The sequence below is a fragment of the Paramormyrops kingsleyae genome, chromosome 19 (genome assembly GCF_048594095.1).
Source record: "Paramormyrops kingsleyae isolate MSU_618 chromosome 19, PKINGS_0.4, whole genome shotgun sequence".
Lineage (NCBI taxonomy): Eukaryota > Metazoa > Chordata > Actinopteri > Osteoglossiformes > Mormyridae > Paramormyrops > Paramormyrops kingsleyae.
This window is the reverse complement of record NC_132815.1, coordinates 10,700,055-10,722,271: the sequence shown is the minus strand read 5'-3', so window position 1 is coordinate 10,722,271 and position 22,217 is coordinate 10,700,055. Positions and strand designations below refer to the sequence as shown.

The window sequence follows — 22,217 nt, the reverse complement described above, 5'->3', positions numbered from 1 at the left end:
CCACATTTTAAAAAGTAAAATGTATGAACCATTTTCAGCCTCTCTAGTTGGATTTAAATAGCTCTACAGGCTCCATTCTCTTAGATACAAGGATAGTCATTGGCTCATATTGTCACATGGCCATATCCAATCAGAAGACATCAACAAGGTGCTTTCCACCAATGAGTGCATGCAGACGGTTGCTGTAATTTCATTGTCACTAAGGGAGGGAAAACAGAGCTGGGACATTTTTTTTCCTAACTGAATGATGTGCCTCCTGTAGTCATAAATGTTTATCTGTTGTCTTAATACATTTGTGGGGATGTTAATGAAGACAATTGAAGTACAAACTAACATACTGCTGTGCTACAAAATGATCCCTCACTTGAATAAATATGTGCTCGCACAAGCTATCGCCCTCCTTCAAGATGGTGTGTCTCCCTAGCAACCATCCCCTGGTGGACAGTCATAAGCCTCATGACGTACAGGCTACCATTGAATTAAGGTGAATCAGGACTTCTTGGGTGCATCATAGTCCACAGACTGCTATATAACGCTCAAAAATGGGAAAAGGGACATGCCAAAAAAAAAAAAATTCATATTTAAAAGCATATTTCTGGTCACTAGTGAAAACAAGCTTGCATGACATCACTAATATTTTTTTCTGTGGCACTCGGCATGGGATGTATTTGGCCTGGATTATTTCCAAAAATTCCTTAGATGAATTTATTTGATACTTTTATTTGGCAGTCCTAAACAAAGCATAAAGGAACAGAAAAGGAACAAAATCATTCTATTCTATTTGTACATGCATATATTGTCAGGATTTGTGCATAATATGTGTTGTCACAAACAGGATAAATGGGTTATCCAGAAAAAAAAAATGAATTCTACTGTATGTGTAACTGAACTGCTGAATTTTCTGAAAATATGCATGGAAAAAATATAAAGAATCGATATAGTGAAGAAGGGCATTGAAATGTTTAAGTAAAGGGCATGTCAAGATGTGAAGATGAATTGAAATGCATTCACATTCACGCTACACATGTGATGTTTTCTTCAGCACCTTTTTGCTCTAAGGAGAAGAGGATGATTAGGATATACTGGAGCAAAAGTCATTCCATTCTTTTCTTTGAGACTGGAGTCCGGGAATGATGTTTGATGCTGGCTTTCCTGCACGTGAGCTGGACTTCCAGAGGTTGCTGAGCCTGATAAATTATTCACACAGACATGAGTAATAACTCTCAGATCTAGGTTCTAGAATAAGCTAAGCTGCTTCCGGCTCTATGCTTGGGTTCTCGTAGCAGATTAATATGGCAGAGTGAAAGAGTGACGATCAACCACAATTCGGAACAAAGAAGGATATGTGTGCCCTAATTACGAAATGCTGTGTTCTGTTGCAAATAGCTGAATTTTACACCAGATATTGAAATCTTTAGTAGAAATATTGACTACGAAATGTAGATATTTTGTCTCAAGGAATATAGAGCTTGACATAATGTACACTTTAGAATGCAAGAAGAGAAAGGCTTTAAAATAGTATAGTTGCATGAATAAGTCTTTTTCACTCAAATTCATGTTGAAGAGAAGTGGTCTTTATTCCTTCTGCATTGCCAGCTGAAGCCTTTGAGACGTTCTCCTCAAAATGCATACTATTCGCTGTCATCTGCACACCTGACAATCGCAGCTGCTTGTCACGTACATAGTGAAGGGCACCACAATTGATCCCCGCAGAGCGTCCGTGAGAGCAGCAGGCTATGATCAGCCAAGCAGGGAGCGAGGCAGCGGCAACTTGTAATGTGGAAACAAGAATAACAGATCGTCAATGACGGACGACACGGCCGCCGGGTGTAATCTGCATGGTTTCCGTGGGAACGGCGGGAAAGGGTCATTGGAACGGAACCCTGTAACGGAGCCTATTTTTACAGGGAGGTTCCCTCCGGCTGTTATGCTGTACAGGTATTTTTCAGAAAGGATTATAAAGAAACAATAAGCCAGTGCATGAAAAAATGACCTCTGGAAAGTCTTAAGGATGTTTACAAAATTTCAGTTGTAGTTATGTAAATGATTTCTGTTTGATAAACATTTAGTATGTGAGGTAAGTTAGCCTGCCGGCGGTGCACATAATTTCAGTGATGCTATTAGTTAAAAATCTTACTTTCCTAAACCTGCCCACAGGTGTTGTTTGCTGGGACAATGCAATGAGTGTGCTGGAATGTAAAATACACTTATGCTTTATATGACCTGAAAAGTGATATCTGCCTGTCATTACTCCTTTGTCTCAGTTTTGAGCCGATTGGAGGCTGAGAGAGGAGAGTCATGTGACACTGACGCAGCTCGTGGCCGGCGACGCGCCTGCTCCCAACTGAATTACAATCTAGTTACACTGAAATCCACGAACGTTCTTCAGAAAGCTTGCAAAAAAACTGGCTCGTATTTTTTAAATATGAGTTTCCGTCTTTCCACACCTCAGTTTGTGAGGTGTGTCAGACACCATTCATTAATGTGTCTATAAAAAGACTTCGTTTTTACTGTCCATCTGCCCACACCTTTCACAAACACGCCCGACCGGTTTCACTACATAAAAAGGACAAGCGCATGGCTGGTGACAGGGCGACTAAGTTACTCCAAGACAATGCCTTTTTGCAAGCACAATGCAGCTATGGATGGACCTCTGAAACTGCCTGAAATGCGTTTGGTTTGCCCATTGAAACACCCTGTTGTACACCTTGTTTCTTCAATTATGGGCGTGTGCTGGATTAGTCACTAAACACCGTTGCTGAAGCGGTAGTGTGCTGCCAGTTGATCGGCGTGTTACTGCGGTACGCTCCCCCCACCCTCCCCAGAGCATGTCATTCTGAGCGCTGGGTTTTGTGATCTCCCTGCTCGACATCTTCCTATTGAACCGGCAAGTGCTTTTTACTGCTGCCCCGTGTAACGTGACTGCGCCTGCAGTGTGTATGACTCAGCCATTTTTGCGGTCAGGGCCGTTTGTGATCCAGGGCATGGGACATAATGATGCTAGTGGTTTGGCCTTGATTGCCTCTGCCACCAGAGCCCCCTTGTAGTGACGTCTGCTAGGTGACATCATCAGTGTCTGGTCACGGGTCAGATTGCTGCTGTTATCGATGAGTAAAAGGCATACATTTAGACTTGTCCTATATTGCCTTGAGCAATTCTGTTGTATATATGGTGCAAAAAAGTGAAGTTTACAGTAACTCATAATGGTTGCACATGGCTGTTGACTTTTTGGTCATGAGTGACGGTACTTATTGTCCGGTGTGCTGTACCACCTGTACTGTTTGCCTCTCAATTAATGTCCTACGCTCTTGATGCTGAACCTGTGGCTTATTACTGATCTGTCCTGGTGTGCCTGAATTTATGAGGTTTTGCACACATGGCTTCTGTTGACACACAACCACCTGGCTAACAGGTATCGATTGCTCAATGATATGGCATAAATAACATGTGGCCGTTGCGTCGTATTTGTGTTTTGTTCTTACCGCAGGCCTCTGAGCAACATGATCCCGCTCCTGAAGAAGAGCGTATGGAGCAGACAGACGTCTGCAGTAATTCCATCACCATAGTCACGCAGGGATGGCCCTTGTGTCTCTTCTGTGATGTGTAAGTGTCACCTGTCATGGCTAAAATGTAAACCTCTAAGTGACGGCTGACAAATTCACCATTGCTGTTACTGTTGATGATATTATAGGAAGTAGTTGAAATCGGTAATGTTTTATAAATGCTGTTTGCTGTTTTGGTTTTATTATGGTATGTAGGAAATGCATTTATGGGAGGCAATATTAGAAACTGGCAGGTCACAGTTTGCCACAAGTCTTCTTCACTTAATGGGGGTGTTGGTCAATGCTTGTACCTCCGATTCTGTGGGAGATCAGCGTCACCCTAATGATGGTGGAGTTCGGCGGGGAAATGACTAGGCCTACATTTGGGGAGCAGATGAAATTGGGGACAAGGAAAGAGAGCAATGAAAATAAACAGTCCAGCATTGCCCTTACTTCAGCAGCCCTTCCCCCATCCGCCACAGCACACACTTTTACCCAGCAGTGAGCTGGAGCAAAATTTATGTTCCACATTTAAGCTCTCTGGCGCCTTGTCGGTTACAGAAAGAGGCGTTTCTCTGGTGTCTTTATTGGTTTGGGGACAGGCTTTGTACCGGCCCAGCAGCATAGCCTGTCATTTACTAATCCCCTGAGGGAGTGTGGCTGCTGTGCCCCCCGCCAACCCACCAACTGTCAATGCTCGGTGAAATGCTCCATAAAAAACATTGACCTTGAAGTTCTCCATCGGAGGCACTAATGGTGAAAGGGTCAGCTGGGGGTGTGGAGAGGAGGAGTGGAAGCTGGTGAATTCTTCACTGCGCTATAGCCCCGCAGAGGCCCCTCCGTGTCGCCAGCGCTGGGCGTCTCGCTGGCGGCGCATGAATAATTTAATCTGTTGCTGGTTAAAAATGCATATCTGCATGGGCCTCACACAATCAGAGGGTGAGCGGTGTGGTAGAGGAGACTAGTTGTGCCCATGTGTGACTGGGGGAAGGAGATACTGTAGTCCACCTCTCACCATGTGGTCCTCCAGGAGCAGGAGTGCACTGATGATTTTAGGGTCAGATCGTTCTGAGATCCTCTTCCTGTGAAGTGCAGCATTTCTGATGCTCATCCCTTTCATTGATTTATTTTACCCCTCCCCACCCCCTCCTTAATGCTCCCCGGCACATGCTCATGATCTCATGTCATTCATCTTTGGCACCTGAGTCACTGCATCAAAAGCTGTCCATGTGAAGAGGCAGCTGGGACTAGGTACGGCGAGACCGCAAGGCTTTCTCATCTGTTAGCTGGTTCTCCGTTGACAAATGACGTGTGCGTCACATTAAAACCGATGACAAGGGGACATGAGCCATCAGTTGGGAATTAACTTAGATGGAGGGGGTGTATCTTCATTGTGCCAGTTGGTTGAATAAAGAAAATAAACTTGTTCAGAAAGGTGTATATCCTCTGAAAGGGCAGAAAATTCCCGTCTGTGAATCCCAATTCAGCACTGAATGCTCTGTAAGCAGTGAATGCTTTTTTGTGGTTTTGTAACGTGATTGTATACTTCTGTATACTTAGTGTGCTTGTTAATGCTTGTTATATACAGGTAACTACCATACAAAGTAAATGTCTGAGCAGATGAGTAATACCAACTATCGAAAGCAGGTGCATCTGCACAGATATGATCCCTGATTTGATTAATCAATTAACATCCCATCATGCTTAGGATGTATATAATGCTGAGTGACTTTATTTTGCAGGAAGGTTCTGGTGGCTGTGTTGTACTACTGTCTACAGATTTTATATTATTAAAATATATTGTTTTTTCTATCGTAGCAAGTAAAATAAAATTAAATTATAAAAATAAAATGACTCTGTAATGGCTGTTACCCGAAGTATTGGCCTTTAGTGGACTAAATATCTAGTAGACTAATATTTAATAGAATATGCTCTTTAAGGTCCCTTAACCTCCTGAGACCCAAGGAAAAAAGTGTCCTTCAATTATAGGTTATCTGTCTTTGGAGGAAATAAGACATCTTACAATTTAGATTTTTTCAAATTTATTTTTGTTTTTAATTTCACAGCATGTCCTCTTTAGTGCACAACAGGAATAAATATGTTTCCTTACATCACTGAAAAGATAGATGCAAAAACAACGTCCACTACAATGGACATAAATGAATGGGTGGGGTCTCAGGAGGTTAAAGAGCATATTCAACATCCTACGTACGTGTTTCTGCTATATTACACTGGTTGGACTCATGGAACAGGATGCTGCTTGTGTCAAGCATACCTGGACAAACTTTACGGAATTGTTGTGTTTGTTGACCCTTGACTATGGGTTAGTACATATCACTGTATGGACATGCAAACAGTATTGGACAGAAACCAAAAAAGGGAATGTGTAAATGAAATCTGCTTTGTATGGTAGCGAAGTAATGGCATGAACCATTTTTTTTCGTGGGGGAGTTGCCTTTTCCTTTGTATTGTCTGTGGTGACAGGGTTGTGTTTTCAGGCTGGTGAAGCTGAACGAATCATGGAGAGAAGTGTCTGCCAGAGTGTTTCTGAATGATTAGACGTGATGCCTGTCTTGTGAATGTTTTGCTGTGCAGTTGTCTTAGGAACCCTTAACTACCGAGGCTAACCAGGGTTCCTCAAAATGTTCTGCAGATAACAGTGAATTGGCATAGGTACAGATCAAGATCAATATTTATTGAACGGGATTGGCTCAGCCGTGAGCAGATCATACTTTATTAAAAGGGAGCAAGCTACTCCCAGTTTTATACATTTACATTCATTTTTATTTAGCAGATGCTTTTGTCCAAAGATACGTACAAGACAAATAGCACATTAACAAACATATGTGCTGTTATGGAGTTGACTAGCCATAAGTACAGCTAAGCTGAGTTTCGAGTGAATGCCCAGGTACAAGTGTAAGCAGTATTGGAGCAAGAGCTGTATAACATTTTCCAAATATAGCAAGAACTTAATAAGGCTACTATTCAATGACCAGAACGTGCAACATTAAGAACATTCAGGGAACAGAAGGGTCTTAAGAATGTGAAGACCGGACGTGGTTCGGCAGCTCATTCCACTATCGGGGAACCGCACGTGAGAACCATCTGGAGTGGCACTTCTCATGTGGTGAGTGGAGCTCCAAGCAGGGTTGCTCTGCTGACCGAAGAGGGCGAGATGGGACAGAGGTCTTAAGGAGCTTTTTGATGGCGATAGGTGCCTGTCCATTAATGGCTCCTAAAGCCAGCACCAAGGACATGAACTTGATGTGAGTGCCTGTAGGGAGCCAATGAAGAGAGATAAGGAGGGGAGAGAATTTTGGCTGATTGATACCAGACCTGCTGCTACCTTTTGAAGCATGTGCAGTGGTTTGACAGTACAAGCTAGTAATCTTTCTAGTGGAGAGTTTCAGTAGTTGTAAAGTAACACATGTGTACATGTGTTTACCCTGTCGTATAGGATTTCCTGTCTGAATGCATGTGATGCTTATATACAGAAGTATATAAGTATATGAGAACTTCCTCTGTGCTAATTTTGCTTTGCAAACTGTTTATCCAATGCAAATTAAACTCTAAAGGTCTTACCGCAGCTGTATCCTTCTACAGCTATATATTTACTAAAGTAATTAAGGTTGAGTACCACGTTGATGTGTACAGCATTCTAGAACTTGAACATACTTAATCCATGAGTCCTCATGTGTGTGTGTGTGTGCGCGTGTGTGTGTGCAGGTGATTTAAAGGAACCCAGGGTTTTAGCTTCCGCTACACTAGCAGGAAGACTATTCCATACTCTAACTACACGCTGTGTAAAGAAGTGCTTCCTCAAATTCGTTTTAAAATGTTCTCCCGCTAATTTCCACTTGTGGCCACGAGTTCTAGTATTTAAACTAATATTGAAATTTTTGGCTGAACAGCATCCAGACCCGTTAGAATCTTATATACCTGGATCATGTCCCCCCTTAGTCTCCTTTGCTCGAGGCTGAACAGATTCAGCCCAGCTAACCTCTCCTCATAAGACATTCCTCTAAGACCAGGAATCATTCTTGTAGTCCTACGTTGCACCTTTTCCAAGGCAGCAATGTCCTTCTTAAGGTGACCAAACCTGCACACAATATTCTAGGTGAGGTCTTACCAGGGAATTATATAACCGTAGCATCACTTCCCTAAGTTCCCTTGACTTATATTTTATTTTATTATGTAACTTACCTGTACTAATAGCCCCTAAGTGTTACTCTTTTTATAGTTTTATCCTTAACTTGGCATCTACAGGCTTACTCCAAATGACATTTTATTGTTTTTGTACATTGACAATAAAGGTACCTTATCTGAGCCAGGAAGTAACATAAGGACACACTGCTAACATTAGCATTAGCAAACCTACCTGACTAGTAACATTAGACCAGCTCCACAGAACTGAAGTGTGGCCTCATTTTGGCATCCAAAATAAAGAATAATAATAAATGCAAATGCCGATCTCACTGTTCTGACTGATTTAAAAAAGTAAACTTTCTTTTCTCAGATTTTACGCATATTGTGGTGTGTTCTTTATACTATGACAATTTTCTTAAAATTAGATTAGAAAGTCTCAATGTCGCCTTGCTTATATTTTCATATTATCTTGCAGTATGTATCATGATATGTATCGTATCGCCAGATTCTTGCAAAGACACAGCCCTACTAGCTAGGTATGACTACTAAAGTGGCCACTGCATGCATATGCACAAGTATACACACCAGTCACAGTATCCATTAGTTGAGGCCACTTGTGTAACCTGGCTTATTGATTGTGTGGATCTCAGTTGCCTGACTTTCATTGGCGGAATAACTCGCGTAGATTCATGAATCTTGGGTAGTCAGTTCATGCTTTCCTCTGGCGGCGCCTCATTCTGGACAGATGCGTGGATGCTGGGCTGCCCCACCCCTTGTAATCGGCGGGTTATGAACATTACCAGGTTATTTCAGTCTGGCAGTTAAGTAGAAGGTGTTACTTGTGGTAGAAGTATGCAGAGGAACGAGTCTGATTCGCTCACATTGGTAGCACAAAAGCTTCCACTATTTGTTTGAGCTTTAGATTTGGAGCTATACCATTGACCTGTTTTGGAAAAGGGTCTTTTTTTTGTTCACAAATCCCAGGTAAGGTTACAAATTATGAACAGCTGCCATGTTGGCCTTGATTAAGTTGGCGCCAACATGTAGCCTCTCTTCTCGCTTGTCTGGCTCTTGTAGCTGTGACAATAGGCAAAGTAGGAAGGCCCTGATGTCATCTACACGTCTTCTGGATTTCACTGCTTCACAGTAACAGTAGCTTGTCATGACCACTGAGGCCTGTGACCCTCTTTAACAAACAGCAACCATCATTACGAGTCTTTAAGACACATTAATGGATTTAAATTATTAATGAATTATTATTACTTGAAAATTTTTAATTTAATAAAAATTCAACTACCTCTTTGGCGGACTATTACATGGGATAAGTAGGTGGGTGTGCCAGGTGGAAGCTGATTAGTTACCTGTAAAGGTTAAAAAAGGTTAATTCTTTAAGGTCACGTTCATATTAGGGAAGACAAAAAATGCAATGAAAAGCCCAACGCGTCATACTGCATTTTTACATTTTTCCGCATGCGTTTCTCTGCATTTTCGTCTCACGCTTGTCCACGTTCTTGTGCGTCTTTAAGGTTTTTAATGTAGCGTTGCATTGCACGTTTCTATGATTGTATGTGATTCTCCTTAGTATTTGTGGGGGAAAAGAGGGAGCAAGAAAACGCACTTTGGAATGCGTTTGTATCCATTTTTCACTGCAACGCATTAGTGGGAACATCATACATTGCTTTCTATGCAATACATGATATTGTAGCGAATCGCAGAAGCTGCACGTTGATGAAAAGCGCATCGCAGATAGTGGGAACGAGCCCTAAAACCCATAGAGCATTCCGTGTTTATTCAGGCAGCCTGTGTTCCTTGCGTCATGGGTCCCCTCCTGCGTTCTGCAGGGGCCAGGTGACTCATCAGATCACTGTGGATTCTTGTGATAGGCCTTCTGTGGAGCCTCCTTCACAAAGATATTGGAGGCTGCTTTCCCATTTATTTTTTAAAAGCAGGAGAGCCTCATTTTAACAGGTGGAGAAGAGCAGAGTGACACATCCTGCATAAATACTCAGAATCCTGCCTCTGGTCCTGTGGGATGGTGGGTGGGAACATTCAGTATGTTTCCGTGCAGACCCCGCAGAGCCGACCAATCGGCAGACAGCAACGGTGCGTGTCACCCGGCAGTGTCCTCGGGAGCGGGGTCTAGCTGGCACCGTCTGTCTTCAGAGACAGTGTGGAATGCGAGGAAAGCTGCTGGACCAATGGGGGAAGTGGGAATTCTTTTTATGATGCTTGGGGAGAGGTTAAATCATAGATTTCTCATTATGCTGTGTCACCTCTTTGCACCCACTCAGCACAGATTGCGAAGATTGCAGATTGCTGGATCATCTTCGCCCTCCCACGCCCTGTGGTTCAGTGTTCTGCCTTACAATTGGCTGGACTGCTGACAGCCTGACCACAGAGCTGACTAATGGGCCACGTGCAAATGTTACCTTTGAAACTTTCAGTTTTTTTTTTTTTTAAGTGAATGCATTATCCTGTAAAATTATAGGTGATCGATGACGACAGCTTCCAAAACGATTCAAGTAATATAAAATGCTTTCCTGCTGTCCTCTGTGCCAATACTCGCAGCATAACAAGGGCCATGTTACACTTGTTATGCTGCAAGTACTGGCAGAGAAGATGGCAGGGATGCATTTTATATTACTTGAATCATTTTGGAAGCTTCTTATGGTTCTCTTTTCTCTGCTTATCAGTTATTGGTTGGCTGTAGTTGTGTACCTGAGATACTACTCCTGGGGTTAATATGATTGGTAAGTTATCACATCGCCTAACAGGATGCTCGCATTCTTGAGGTTAACGTAGCGGAGCATAAACCGCTCCATCACGATTTTTATGTTAGCGGGTAGTTGTTGCCAAAATAAACACTCAAATAAATGAAGTATGTTGAAAAGAGGCACTCCCCCACAGATGTAGCTGGAGAGTTAATTAGGCAATTAATGTTTCCTCATTCTTAGGGTGGCGCAGGGTTCAGATACTTTTAGAAATATTAGCCACTGTGGCTAACTGTACAGGAGTTTTCTTAGCCATGCATAAAATGTATTTGCCGCAAAATCATTCTCACGCTGAAAGCAGGACGTCTTGTACGGATGCAGAAAGGTCAAATTTGTGTGGCTGTGATACTACGTGCCTGTAAACAAGCAGCCTGGCATTGTCTAGAAATGTTTCCATTGGTTGAACATGTTTTTTTCTGCGTGTTTTTTTTTCCTTTCTCGCGTATGAATTTTCCAAATGCACCATGTTAGTTCTTCATTAATTTAAAGAGACCACGTATAGCATGAATAAGTTAGTATCAAATCTAGAATGTATGGATTGGAATTGGCTCACATTGTTTAGACTTCCACTTAAAAGAGGCAGCCATTAGAGCTGACTCAGTCGAGAGCCACCCATCAGAAGTGTCATCTGGCTTGTCCAAGTGAAGGTTGTGCTGTTAATAGAGTGTTTTCAAGAAAACTTGGAAAGTAAAGAGTGTATCACCAAAACATATGTAGTATAACACAAAAAAGAACTGCTACGGTCGGGATTGTGAGTTCGGTCTTCGCCAGTGTGGCAAAATGGTTGAGAAACAAATTCCCCACATTTGCATTTTAATCGCCAGGGGCAATGTGGCAAATGGCTAGCGAGGACCCAGGTGGTGTATGAAAATGCTGGACAGGCCCAACCGCCTGCTGATTTGGCAACTTTGCCTGGTGCATCAATAAGGATGACACAGTCTGTGAGGAGCGGTTACTAATGCGTTTGGCTGAGGGAGAGGCATTATCAGCGGCAACTGTGGACAAGAACACATACTCCTCCAGCATGTCTGTGCATTGCTCCAAGATGCAATGTAACATGGATAAGCAAGTCTTTTTCTGCAAATTTTGACTTAAGGTATAAGTATGCAGTCTTTCAGGAACTGTATACACCCTTTATTATACCCAAAAATGCTCTGAGTAAAGTGGTCCAGAGAACAAAGGCAGTGGTCTGCTGAGCAGTGGAGGAAAAAGTCATATGGTCAGATGAGTCATCTTTCACCCTGCTCCCAACCAACAGATGAGTGCACGTTTGGCACATGCCAAAAGAAGATTATGGGATGGAGAGCCTGTTTCCCACAGCGATGGGTTCTGGAGGGTATGGTGTAGGGTGCATATTCCTGGCATGATTTTATTTCTTATTTTTTTGCAATCGGTCCTTTATTATGCAAGGTAGATGCTAACACAAGGCCATTCTGAGTGATCATATTCATCCCTTGCTGAAGGGACTTTACTCTGATGGGAGTGGAATCTTCAAGCACCACAATGGTCCCATTCATTGGGCAGCAATGGTCTGATGAGCATTAAAATGACTTAAACCATATGCCATTACCATCCCAGTCACCAAATCCTTCTGCCTACAACACTTATGGGACATGCCACATGGGGCTCACAATACAGTATCTTTCCAGAACAAATGATGATGTTTCTCTAGGGGGAATAGCATTACGTCACTCCAGTTCCAGGCAGATGTAAAATATATGGCAGGGAGCACTGAGCCTGCTGTGGGTGCTAGCAGTGACCCAACGCTCTGCTAAGACACTGCAGTTGGCGTTTCAGCAGTTAACTGCATGACAGTTAGTGTAAACCATTGCTGTAAACCACTGCAGTATATTTTCTCATGCGGATTATTTCTTTTCCAAACATAAAGTGTAAAGGTGGTAAACTTGGAAGAGACGACCTTCGACTGCATGCGGTGGCTGACCGTGGACATGCCTGGAAGCTCTCAGAGCCACAAACCTTTATCCACTTGTGGAAAGAAACATTTTCCCTTATGCCTCTATCCAGAACCTTCCACTGTGTGTCCATTAACAGCTGGACACACTTAAAGTGAGGTTCAGAAGCTGCTCAGTAGGACAACCAAAGGGACCCTCCTGGGAGCTGAGGCACCAATTGCAGGCTGGGATCCTTATCAAATTTGTATCTAGCACTGGGCTAATGGCTTGTAAGAAACACCCCCGGGGCCTCTGCCCTTCTCCCACTCTGGGTCTGTTATCATGGCAATGTGCGCTGTGGTATACTGTGTTTGGGTTGCTTAGCATGAACTATTCATAAACACGACTGGTTCTGCAAGTTCACGGATGTGACTGAAAACCAAAGAGATTTCATGACGTTTTGTTCATTAATGTTTGTAAATGATGTCTCACTGTTTCAACTGCGTGTCATGCTACTATATGCCAGGGATCTACAACAATGATTTACTAAGTCCAGTCATGAAGGCAACAGGAACACTTTCCTTGGTGTGGGGGAGGGGCTTCCCGCCAAACATGTGGTCTCAATATGGGCAGTGGGAGTGAGGGAGAGAGAGGCAGCATGGCTGCCACATTATCCAGAGCTTCAGGAGCTAAATGCAGGTTGGTTTTTCAAAACAAATCAAATCCACAGCAAATGGAAAGAAATGACTCTGAAACTGACACTGTTGAACATCACTGAGCTTCATTTACATGCAAACCATTTCTTATACAAACTAGATTACAGTTCAAAATGGTATACACAGGAAAATACTCACTAACATCAAGTAGAGAAGCAAACACTACAAGATATCTAATACAAGAGAAGGGTTTCAGCATAACATTAGACCGAGTTTCCTGTTAATGGTGGTGCTGTGATCTGGATTTTCATGGGGTGTGTTAAAGCAATGGCTTCCAACCCCATGGAAACAGTAAGAGTGCAAATGTTGAGCACCTGTTCAAGGGCTTCAGACAGCTTCAGAATCACATTGAATCTGTACTGAACTTATTTTTTATGAGAAGAAAGTTCTAGAGTGTGCCTTCATATTTTAATAATCTGCCCCAACTGGAAGAGGTTAGGGCACTGCTCATACTTGGCCACTCCTTCTCAGGAGAAAGGCAGCCAGTTGGAAAAGCCTGGGGTGGTACTCGCTCAGCTGCTTTGTCTCCAGACTTGACTTGTTTAAGCTGCCCTCCAACCCAATAGCAAACAGACACATATACACACACACATGGTGTTGATGTTTGTGAGGGAATGACTAGTTGCCAGTTTTTAGCCAAGAAGTGCTCTATTCCAAAATAAGACACATTATTGGTGGCTTGTTCTGAGCACCGGAGATCTACATCAGGACCCAGCGCCATGCCTGTTACGCAAGCCCAGTGTCAACTGTGGGAGCTGCCATTGTGTTTGTGTAGGGACACGAAGAAAGTGCATTTGTTTGAGAGATTGCTGAGTTTTTCTTGAACTGGTTGACAGATACATCTCAACTGGGGCAAAAGGTCTTGCTTTGCCATTCCTTTTTTTAAGCGGCGTAAAGCTCAACCCACATTTCACAGTCACTGAGGGGGCAGGACAGTACGTCAATAAAGCAGCGAGGCACTCCAGCTATTTGCATGGCATAAACAGTTGCTACGCAGCTATTCCAAAGCACTCTGAGGCGAAGCGCGTGAATGGCTCTGTGGGCGCTGGCGCTGGCCTTCGCGTGGGCTCGTCTTTAGAGTCAAACAGGTGGTCATGGCTGCTTTCTCCCACCCCGCTCCTGCGAAATCTGGCCAAGCCAACATGAGAATGGGGGGAGGGGCTTGCTAGCTGTGAGTCAAAAGTTAGATCAGAATAACCAGGGTGCGCCGCGTGATGAGCCCTTAGCCAAGATGAGCGGTGGTGCTGGGGTGTGTGGAGGGTTCAGCAATGACTCAGAGAGTGTCTGGGTGGGGGTCCAAAGGCTGAAGTGTGAGCACAGCTGGAGTGTGAGCACAGCTGGAGTGTGAGCACAGCTGGAGAGGAGCAAATTGTGTACTCGGCATTGGATTGCACTGCCTGGCCCCGGTTCATTTTAATGAGCACGCATTACACTAGCTTACAGAGCAAGGAAATGCCACTGTTTACCACTGGAGACACAGAATAGTGACCCGCTCAGCCCTCAAGTGCCTTTACAGCACTTCTGTGTTGTAGCTTTAGTGCCGGCCATCATTTTTAACACAATAACTGAAATTGCAAAATATGCATCATTTTCATCACTCTCTTTTCTCATCTCTCAGCCTCCACGTCTCACTGTCTATGACTACTTGCCTAAAAATTAACAGCTGGGCACTAACAGTACATTAGGATTTTTCATACGCATCTAGCACAATAAAGTAAGTTTACCATGTGAAATCATGTGGACAGGAGTGTGTACTACTCAAAATGGCGAGACACACTGGGAATCCTGCACAGATATGGGAGTTAGGAAAGCAATGACTGTCAGTGGTTTCTGGTGTGCACTTGCAAAGGGATGAAGTCTGGAGACCCCCTGAGTGCATTCCTTAGGGATGGGAGGCATTGAGTGCATGTGAAATATAGCCTGCCCGTGGACTGGATGCCTGGCTGGCCGGCCCCCACGCCTTCGGTTCGCCTTCTCTGCAGAGGCTGGAGCTAAGCCTCTCATATGCACGCCAGGAGCACGTGCCTGTGACAGAAACTCGGATCGCAGCACCCTGACCGGGAGTTCAGTTGCATATTTAATTACCCCTCCATTTCCAGCGACGGCAACAGGCCGAGCTTTTATGATTTTTTTTCCCCCCCGCCTGCATCTCCTACATGTTCAAGTTATTTGGCAATATACAAGATAGCTTATCTCAACATCTCAGTAAGTTGGCTTCAAGGTATTTTTCCCACCAGCTATGCTACCATATAGTCATCTAATATATATTACATAACTGTTTTTTGTTTTACATTTTGATTCGTTTTAAAGTTCAGGGCTACTTTGCACTGGAAAACGACGTAGCCTGCAGAAACAGACTTGAACACTGTTTGTTTAGCACCCAAGGAGGTGTGTGGAAACCTTGCACAATGCAAGACCTTGTTTTGGCTACATGTATTTATATCCTGGCCACTCCCCCCCCCCCCCCCCCCCCCCCCTAAGGGGCTCCCTTGCCATACGACTTCATCACAGACACAATTGATATCCCCTCAATCTTCAGCTTGGATTATGCAAATCGAATAGGAGGATTTTAAACAATGAAAAGACTTATTTTAGCCAGAACACAAAGTTGCACAGCAATTTCAACTAAAGTGAAACAGAGCTTCAGCAGGCTCTCGCGTCAAGGGCAAGATCAGTCAGGCGCTGGGAAGCCGCATTCATTTCCTAGCTGGTCAAACCAAGGCTTTGAAAATGCATCTGGTGAATGGCAATAAAACACAGCCAGTGGAAACATTTAACATTATAATCGCTGAGATAAAGTTCAAGAAAATGATGGAAACATCCCAGAAACCACTGTATTAGATAACACCACACTTAATTTTTTTTTCCCAGAAATTATTGGATTGTGAGTGGCTACAATATACTGGCAAGGTTGTTTTACTCTTAAAAAAAGCTATAGTTTTCCAATATGTATGTATAAGTTTACATTTCCAAACAAGATTGCATAATTTTGAAATGAGTCCGTTTTTAGGCTCCTGCAGGGAAAGGTGTGAGATGCTGAAGCAGTTGTCTTCTTAATTTTGTGTACTGGTTTCTGTGGAAATGGGGGTTTGTGTCGCCGGTTTGTGAGTTTGTGATCTGTAAACTGTACCCACATCATGCTGACAGCTGGTTTGGCAAAGGAGATCATGTTGGGTCTTCACATGCACAGCAGAGACCTGAAATCAGAAGCAAGAGAAAGACCTTTCAGTGAAATCAATTCTGTGGTCAATTTGCCATTTGCTTTTTAAAAGCACATATAATCATCTCTATTATAACCATTTAAATGGCGCCTGATCAGGGTTACACAACAATGTTTCCACTCCTGTTGCACAAATATCTGTCAGTGCAGGAAGCAGCTCAATGAACAACTGAAGGATAAGGAGTGTGAATATTATTATAGCAAACTGTGAATGCTCTGATAATTTTCATCCACACTGCTTTTGCCCTGTTTATCTTTGCTGGCTGATGCGCTCATGGGTGTCCAGCAAGTAATGACATCAACTCATTTCCAAAGGTCATTCTTTCCTTATGACAACTCTCATGGAAAAAGTTCACTAGCAGTCAACAACAAATCAGCCGTGATGTTCACCATAAATGAACGATAAATGTGATGCACAGATATTGGAAGAGTGTTCGGTTTCCTTACTGGGAAAAAAGGCATAGCGTAGACTTACCCCCGTTGCCCCTTTCTGCCCCTTGAAGCTAACTGCCCTTCATCCGGGCACCCAGCTCTGGGAGGTCTGATTAGGGTTCGCGAAGCCACCCACACTCAAGTTGGACGTGTTCTGGGTGGAGATGAGCGAGTCAAAGTTGAAGTCCAGGCCATCGGCATCCATCAGATCATTGCGGATGATGGTGTCCATGTCGCAGTCCAGGCTGCCGTTGAACATGTCCAAGTCCAGGTCGCTGGGGAAACGGTCCTGGCCTGTTGTCGGGGGGCAGATCCCACCACTGTTCAGGCTTGAGTACAGGGGAGAGTCTGTTGAGTTCATTTGCATAGATACATTGCCGCTGGGCGACTGAAGCTGGTGTTTAATGGACGAGAGGCTGTTGGGCTCCCCAGCCAGCCCGATGCCCCCACTGATGGAGACGGCAAGGCCGGCCTGCCCCTCTGTCAGCAAGGTGCTCTGCGCCTGGTTCTGGGGGTGAAGCAGGCTACTGTGGCTGATGGGGCTACCCTGGTTAGACTGGGAGGCGGCGAACGACATCATGGGGTCGCTGCGCAGCATGATGCTGCGGCGGGCACCCTGCGACGACACGGCGGCGCTGGCCTGTGACATGAGTGGGTCCGACTGTGTCATCATGACGTCGCTGTGGCTGTGTGACTCCGAGCTCAGCAGATCCTGGAGCGTGTGGTTTCCGAAATGGGAGATGCAAGAGAAGGTGGTCTGCTTGTTCTCCTGGATGGTCTGCATGGGAGGCTGGCGCAGGCTGGCCATTGAGGATGGCAGGGATGGCCCGAAGATGGAGTTTGGGTAGCTGCCGGCCGCTGGCGAGCCTAGCCCGTTGCCTTTAGCCCCGAATGTGAACCCCGCGCTCCTCTGGGTGACCGGCCCACCCCCTGATCCGCTGCCGCTAGTGCTGCCGCCTCCCGGGGATGGCTGCTGGGACGGGGTCAGGTTGTCTAGGAGGTCGTCCATGAGGCCATCACCAAGGCCGTCGTTGAGGTTCATGGTGCCCGCCATGTCAGCCAGTCGAGGCAGCTCGGTGGGGCAAGGCTTGCCAGCCGACGGGGACAGGCTTCCGGGGCTTGAATACATCATGGGTGAGAGGGGAGGCTCGTCGTCAGGCACTTCATCCAGCCCAGGGTTCGCCAGGATGGGCGACAGGCGGCTGCTGACAGTACTGGCGTTTGAGTTGGTACGTGAGCGGAAGTCGGTCCAGGCATCCAGCTCGTCGCTGCTGCGCGACGTGGGGCTGTTGGGCCACTTCGAGATGCCAGATGGGCTCTCGGCCACCCCGTCCTGGGTCACCTGCAGGGCAGCCTTCTTCTTGGCGGCGCGGCCGCGGCTCTTGGTGTACTTGTTGCTGTTGTCCATGGAGACGGCACGCCGGCGAGGGGCCTTGCCTCCTTTACCGCCCTCTGGATTGATCATCCACCAGGAGCTCTTACCGGTGCCCTCGTTTTGGACCCGGATGAAGCGACTGTGGAGGGAAAGGTTGTGCCGGATGGAATTCTGCAGAAGAAGAGAGAGAGAAAGGTGCTATTCATTCCTTCTGCTGATTTATTCTGCACCTCTCAAGATCTTAACCAAAGGCTTCATCTTTAGAGTAACTTAGATGTCTTGCACCTGCAAACACTTCATATGTTTTTATCATTAAAGAGGGGTGCTGTAGCTCAGTAAGTTGTGCTGTGGCCTTACACGCGCTTTGTGGGTTCGTTTCCTGTCTTGACTAAGAGCTGAACATGCATGTTCTCCCCGTGTTCATGTAGATTTCTTCTGGGAACTCTGATTTTCCCCCCCACAGCCTAACAACACTGTGAATTTTAGGCTTCAAGATCACAATCAGCCCATACTGGATATGAAAAATGGATATCTGCTTGATATTTGAACATTGTTTAAAAAGAGAATTTTCATTGGAAAATGTATCCTATGACATGCAAATTGAAGTCATTTCTGACCAGTGCAGTCAACAAAGACGATGATTTTGTCCACGTCTTGTTCAGACTATTGGGGGTGGGAGGAATGCAAAAGGTTAAGGGTTTAAGTCACCCCGTGTCTGACCTCTGACCCAGTCCAAGGCAAAATGAACTGACAAGTGACCCTGAATAACTCAGTCACCCCAAGCTGAAACACACTGCATGGTACTGCTCTAAGTGCTGGAGGTCTGGAATCCCCAAACCCGCACCTCGACAAAGGAGTTTCCAAACTGTAACATCAAAGCATCTCACTTTATTCTAAAGCCTGTTACCCAGAAATGGCACCTCATCTATTGTGGCTGCGGCTGAGACGGCTAAACGATCCCCTGTCCCATCGTTGATCGGTTCAGAATGAGCCTGCTGAATGCTCTTCGCCTGCGGGCCTGCACCTCGGCCTTTGCCGGAGGCCACACGTCTTTACAAGGGACCGTAACCTGAACAGGACACTCAATATGGCGACAGGTAGGAAATGTTACAGAAAGCTGGGCTGAAACAAACACGAGGGGAAGCCTTTGAGCCGACGTGTGTCTGTGATGATGCTCTGGGCCTGAAGGCAGATGGAGCGCTCCCTGCATCCCAGCATGCACCGCTCAGGAACGAGGAGACCCCTCAACAACCGCATGCACCTTCTGTGAAGGGAGGACCCTTACGCACAGCACTTAAATCAACACGCTTTACATCCTCCCCCGCTCTCCTCAAGCCGCACATTCTGTACGCAGCGTTACAGAGAGGGGAGGTGTGGAGGGCTAGCCTGCCTCGTTACCTCCATCCGGAGTTGGAGGGGGCCCGAAAGAGAGTCTGCAGTCTTCCAGCGCGGCTCACCCCGCCCCTGTGAACTGCAGCTGACCCCGGTGCACCCTGTCGGGAGGAGAGAATGTCCTGTTCCACGAGGGGCCACAAAGCCTGCCGCACTGACTGCACCTCACTTTCGGAGCAGATTGTGTCACAGGGTTGGCTCTGTCTCCTCCCGTCAGCCTGAGAGCGGTTTGGGAAGCACACAGGGCCAGATGGGAGGCAGACCGCCCCTCCCGCCGTGCACGCAGGAGCCCGGCGATGAAGTCAGCCCTTACCATAAAACTGTCACCTTCACAAACTTGTGATCTCAAACATATTTAAAAAAAAAAAAACCTGCTACCCTTTCTCATTTCACTGTGCACTACCCGTACGTGCTGAAGTGGCTTCCAAAAATAACGCAACCCCCACCAGTCCTAAAGAGACACACTGCGATTAAACAGCGTGGCTCATAATGGTGACACGCCCCGCTGAGTCCCCAGGAGGCTACAGTGCTGGCGGCCCGCAGTAAACTAATGACGGGGGCCTCAGAGACTGCTGTTTACATGAGCCGGCATCCGAGGTGGGGTGACATCACCGCTCTCATAGGTACCTTCCGCGCTTAAAAACAAACTTTAAAACACATACATTTAATTAGCAACAGATTCTGCAACGGAGGGCAGAGCCGGCCGCAGTGAAAGGAGCAGGATTCATAGCAAAGGGAGACACCCACTTCCCCACTTGGGGGGTAGATGGATCGGGTAGAGATGCGGGAGGGGACACTCTTGTTGCTGTTGGAAGGCAGCCCAGCATGCACTGCGGCAGCGGCTGACTTACAATGGCCTTTCCTCCCGGGCCGGTCCCAGGTCCATTGAGAAAAACAAGCTCCTAAAGCCAGGAGGGCCGATTCATAAAGTCGGCGTTGTATGGCCTCAGCAGTCTACATGAAATGATTATATATTTCATTCCAGCTCCTTCCTCCCTGGGGACCAGCGGGCTGTTATTGCCATGCGCTCAGTCCCGAGCTGGTGGGCAGTTTCGTCTAATTCGCCGTGCTTCTGGGAGACTCCCAGCGTCGTTACGAGAGGTGGCAGCTGGGCTGCAAATACAGAGGTCCGTTTGTCTGACAGCAACATGTGGTACCAATTCATCACTGTCAGCCGCCGCAGCACCAAATCCACCAACTTTCCTCTGTTTTCTTTTTTTTTTTTTTAATTCTACACTGAGTTGGGGGGAGGGGTGGGCCGATTGTGCAAGGGTCCTTGGCCCTTGCCAGCCGTTTGGCAGTGAGATGCAGCTGCCCGTTTCCCCGAACAATCATGTCGACCCCAGCAGCACTCGGACACTTTCTCTGCAAGACCTTGGAGGTGGAGGCCGTGAGCGAGGAAACGGCGGCGGCGGCATCGGGCAGCGGGTGGTGGGCGGCCACTTGCCCTGCCTCGGCTGAACCCTCACCGTCCCACTTTGTCCGTTTCCTTTCGGTACCGTAAAAATACACAGGGCTTCACCGGCTGCTTATTTAAGGTTGGAGGTTATCTGCTTTCACTTAGCCAACTGTCAACACACCTCACGCCGGCGATCTGGGATTCCGATTCCGGTCCGCTGACAGAAAGTCGACAGGGTCAAGGCAGTCTTTAGGTCATTCATCTCGTCTTCGCCCCCTTTCCTCCCAGAGATCACCCGATACCCAAAGTGCTGAATGTAGCCTTATACTCTGGAACCCAGCACACACTGTTTCAGGCTGTATCTGCTAGCTGCAGATGAAATCCAGTGACTTGAACTTCACTGTCATCCCATATACGAAATATACAATCCGCTGCACCGTACTTCTGCAGCTTGCATAGCGGAGAGGCTGCCCACGAGCCCGCAGCCGCGATATGGAAGGCATGACTCGCGCAACAATGCAACAAATAAGCACAACGTATAAATGAAACGCGTGAAGTCAGCCGTCATCGGTAGGGGAGTGTAAGAATAAATGTTGCAGGATATTTATTTTCATGATAGGTAGTGGTGTATAAAAATAGCTATAAACTAAATCTCCCCCTGATATCACACACGCTCATACTTGCAGGTTAGACCATTTGGACCTCAGAAATTCTTGTAGAGAACTTTTGGATGGAAAAGAATAACACAGGTCTACAAAAAAAATTTTTTTCCCAGGTGCCAAGGTTTTTTGAATGGATTTAGGGTATTTTGAGGTGCTGAATTCAAAATCCCATTACATTTACCTTTACTGCGACTTGTGTGTGATGACAAATGCAATAGCTTTTGGTCTGTCTTTTGACTCTTTAACAGTGTAATGAAATATCCCATATAATTATTTTGTATTTCAATCTGTAGGCCTACAATGCTGTAAACGTGACTTTTTGAAGCCAGAATTCAACTGTGAATTTGCAGAGGAAAGATGTCGGCTACAGTATAAGTTTGTCAACCCAGTCTTGGTTTATACCCAAAATTAATAAGTATATAAATACAAAGTACGACTTCATCAAGAAGAGCCTGCATCAACAATCCAATTTTACCAAATGCATGAATGACACTGAGGCTTCGGCCTGAAAGAGTTTTGTCTCTCTTGTGAAGAACGACTTGGGTAATCACAGAGCAGACAATTATGAATAATTGGTGCAAGATATGCTTGCGAACTTCAGAAATTTGGGAGTTAATATGAGCATAAAGATGCAGTATCTCCATAGCCATTTAAACAGATTTCCAGATAA

The 22,217-nt window shown here is 45.6% G+C and overlaps 1 protein-coding gene and 1 long non-coding RNA gene across 4 annotated transcripts in view; one reads left to right on the top strand and one right to left on the bottom strand.

Moving 5' to 3' along the window:
• LOC111856481 (uncharacterized) overlaps nucleotides 1–22,217 on the top strand; it is a 72,249-nt gene that overhangs the window by 3,413 nt on the left and 46,619 nt on the right. For all 3 annotated transcript variants that reach the window (XR_002841149.2, XR_002841148.2, XR_002841147.2), the window contains exon 2: nucleotides 3,488–3,603. This is a non-coding gene — a long non-coding RNA (uncharacterized lncRNA). The remainder of the gene's footprint in view (nucleotides 1–3,487; nucleotides 3,604–22,217) is intronic.
• foxo3b (forkhead box O3b) overlaps nucleotides 13,113–22,217 on the bottom strand; it is a 33,187-nt gene continuing 24,082 nt past the window's right edge. The window contains exons 3-4 of the mRNA XM_023836423.2: nucleotides 16,763–18,265; nucleotides 13,113–16,264 (exon numbers count right to left, since the gene is read on the bottom strand). Of these exons, the coding sequence (XP_023692191.1) occupies nucleotides 16,802–18,265 (1,464 nt within the window). The 3' untranslated portion in view covers nucleotides 13,113–16,264; nucleotides 16,763–16,801. The remainder of the gene's footprint in view (nucleotides 16,265–16,762; nucleotides 18,266–22,217) is intronic.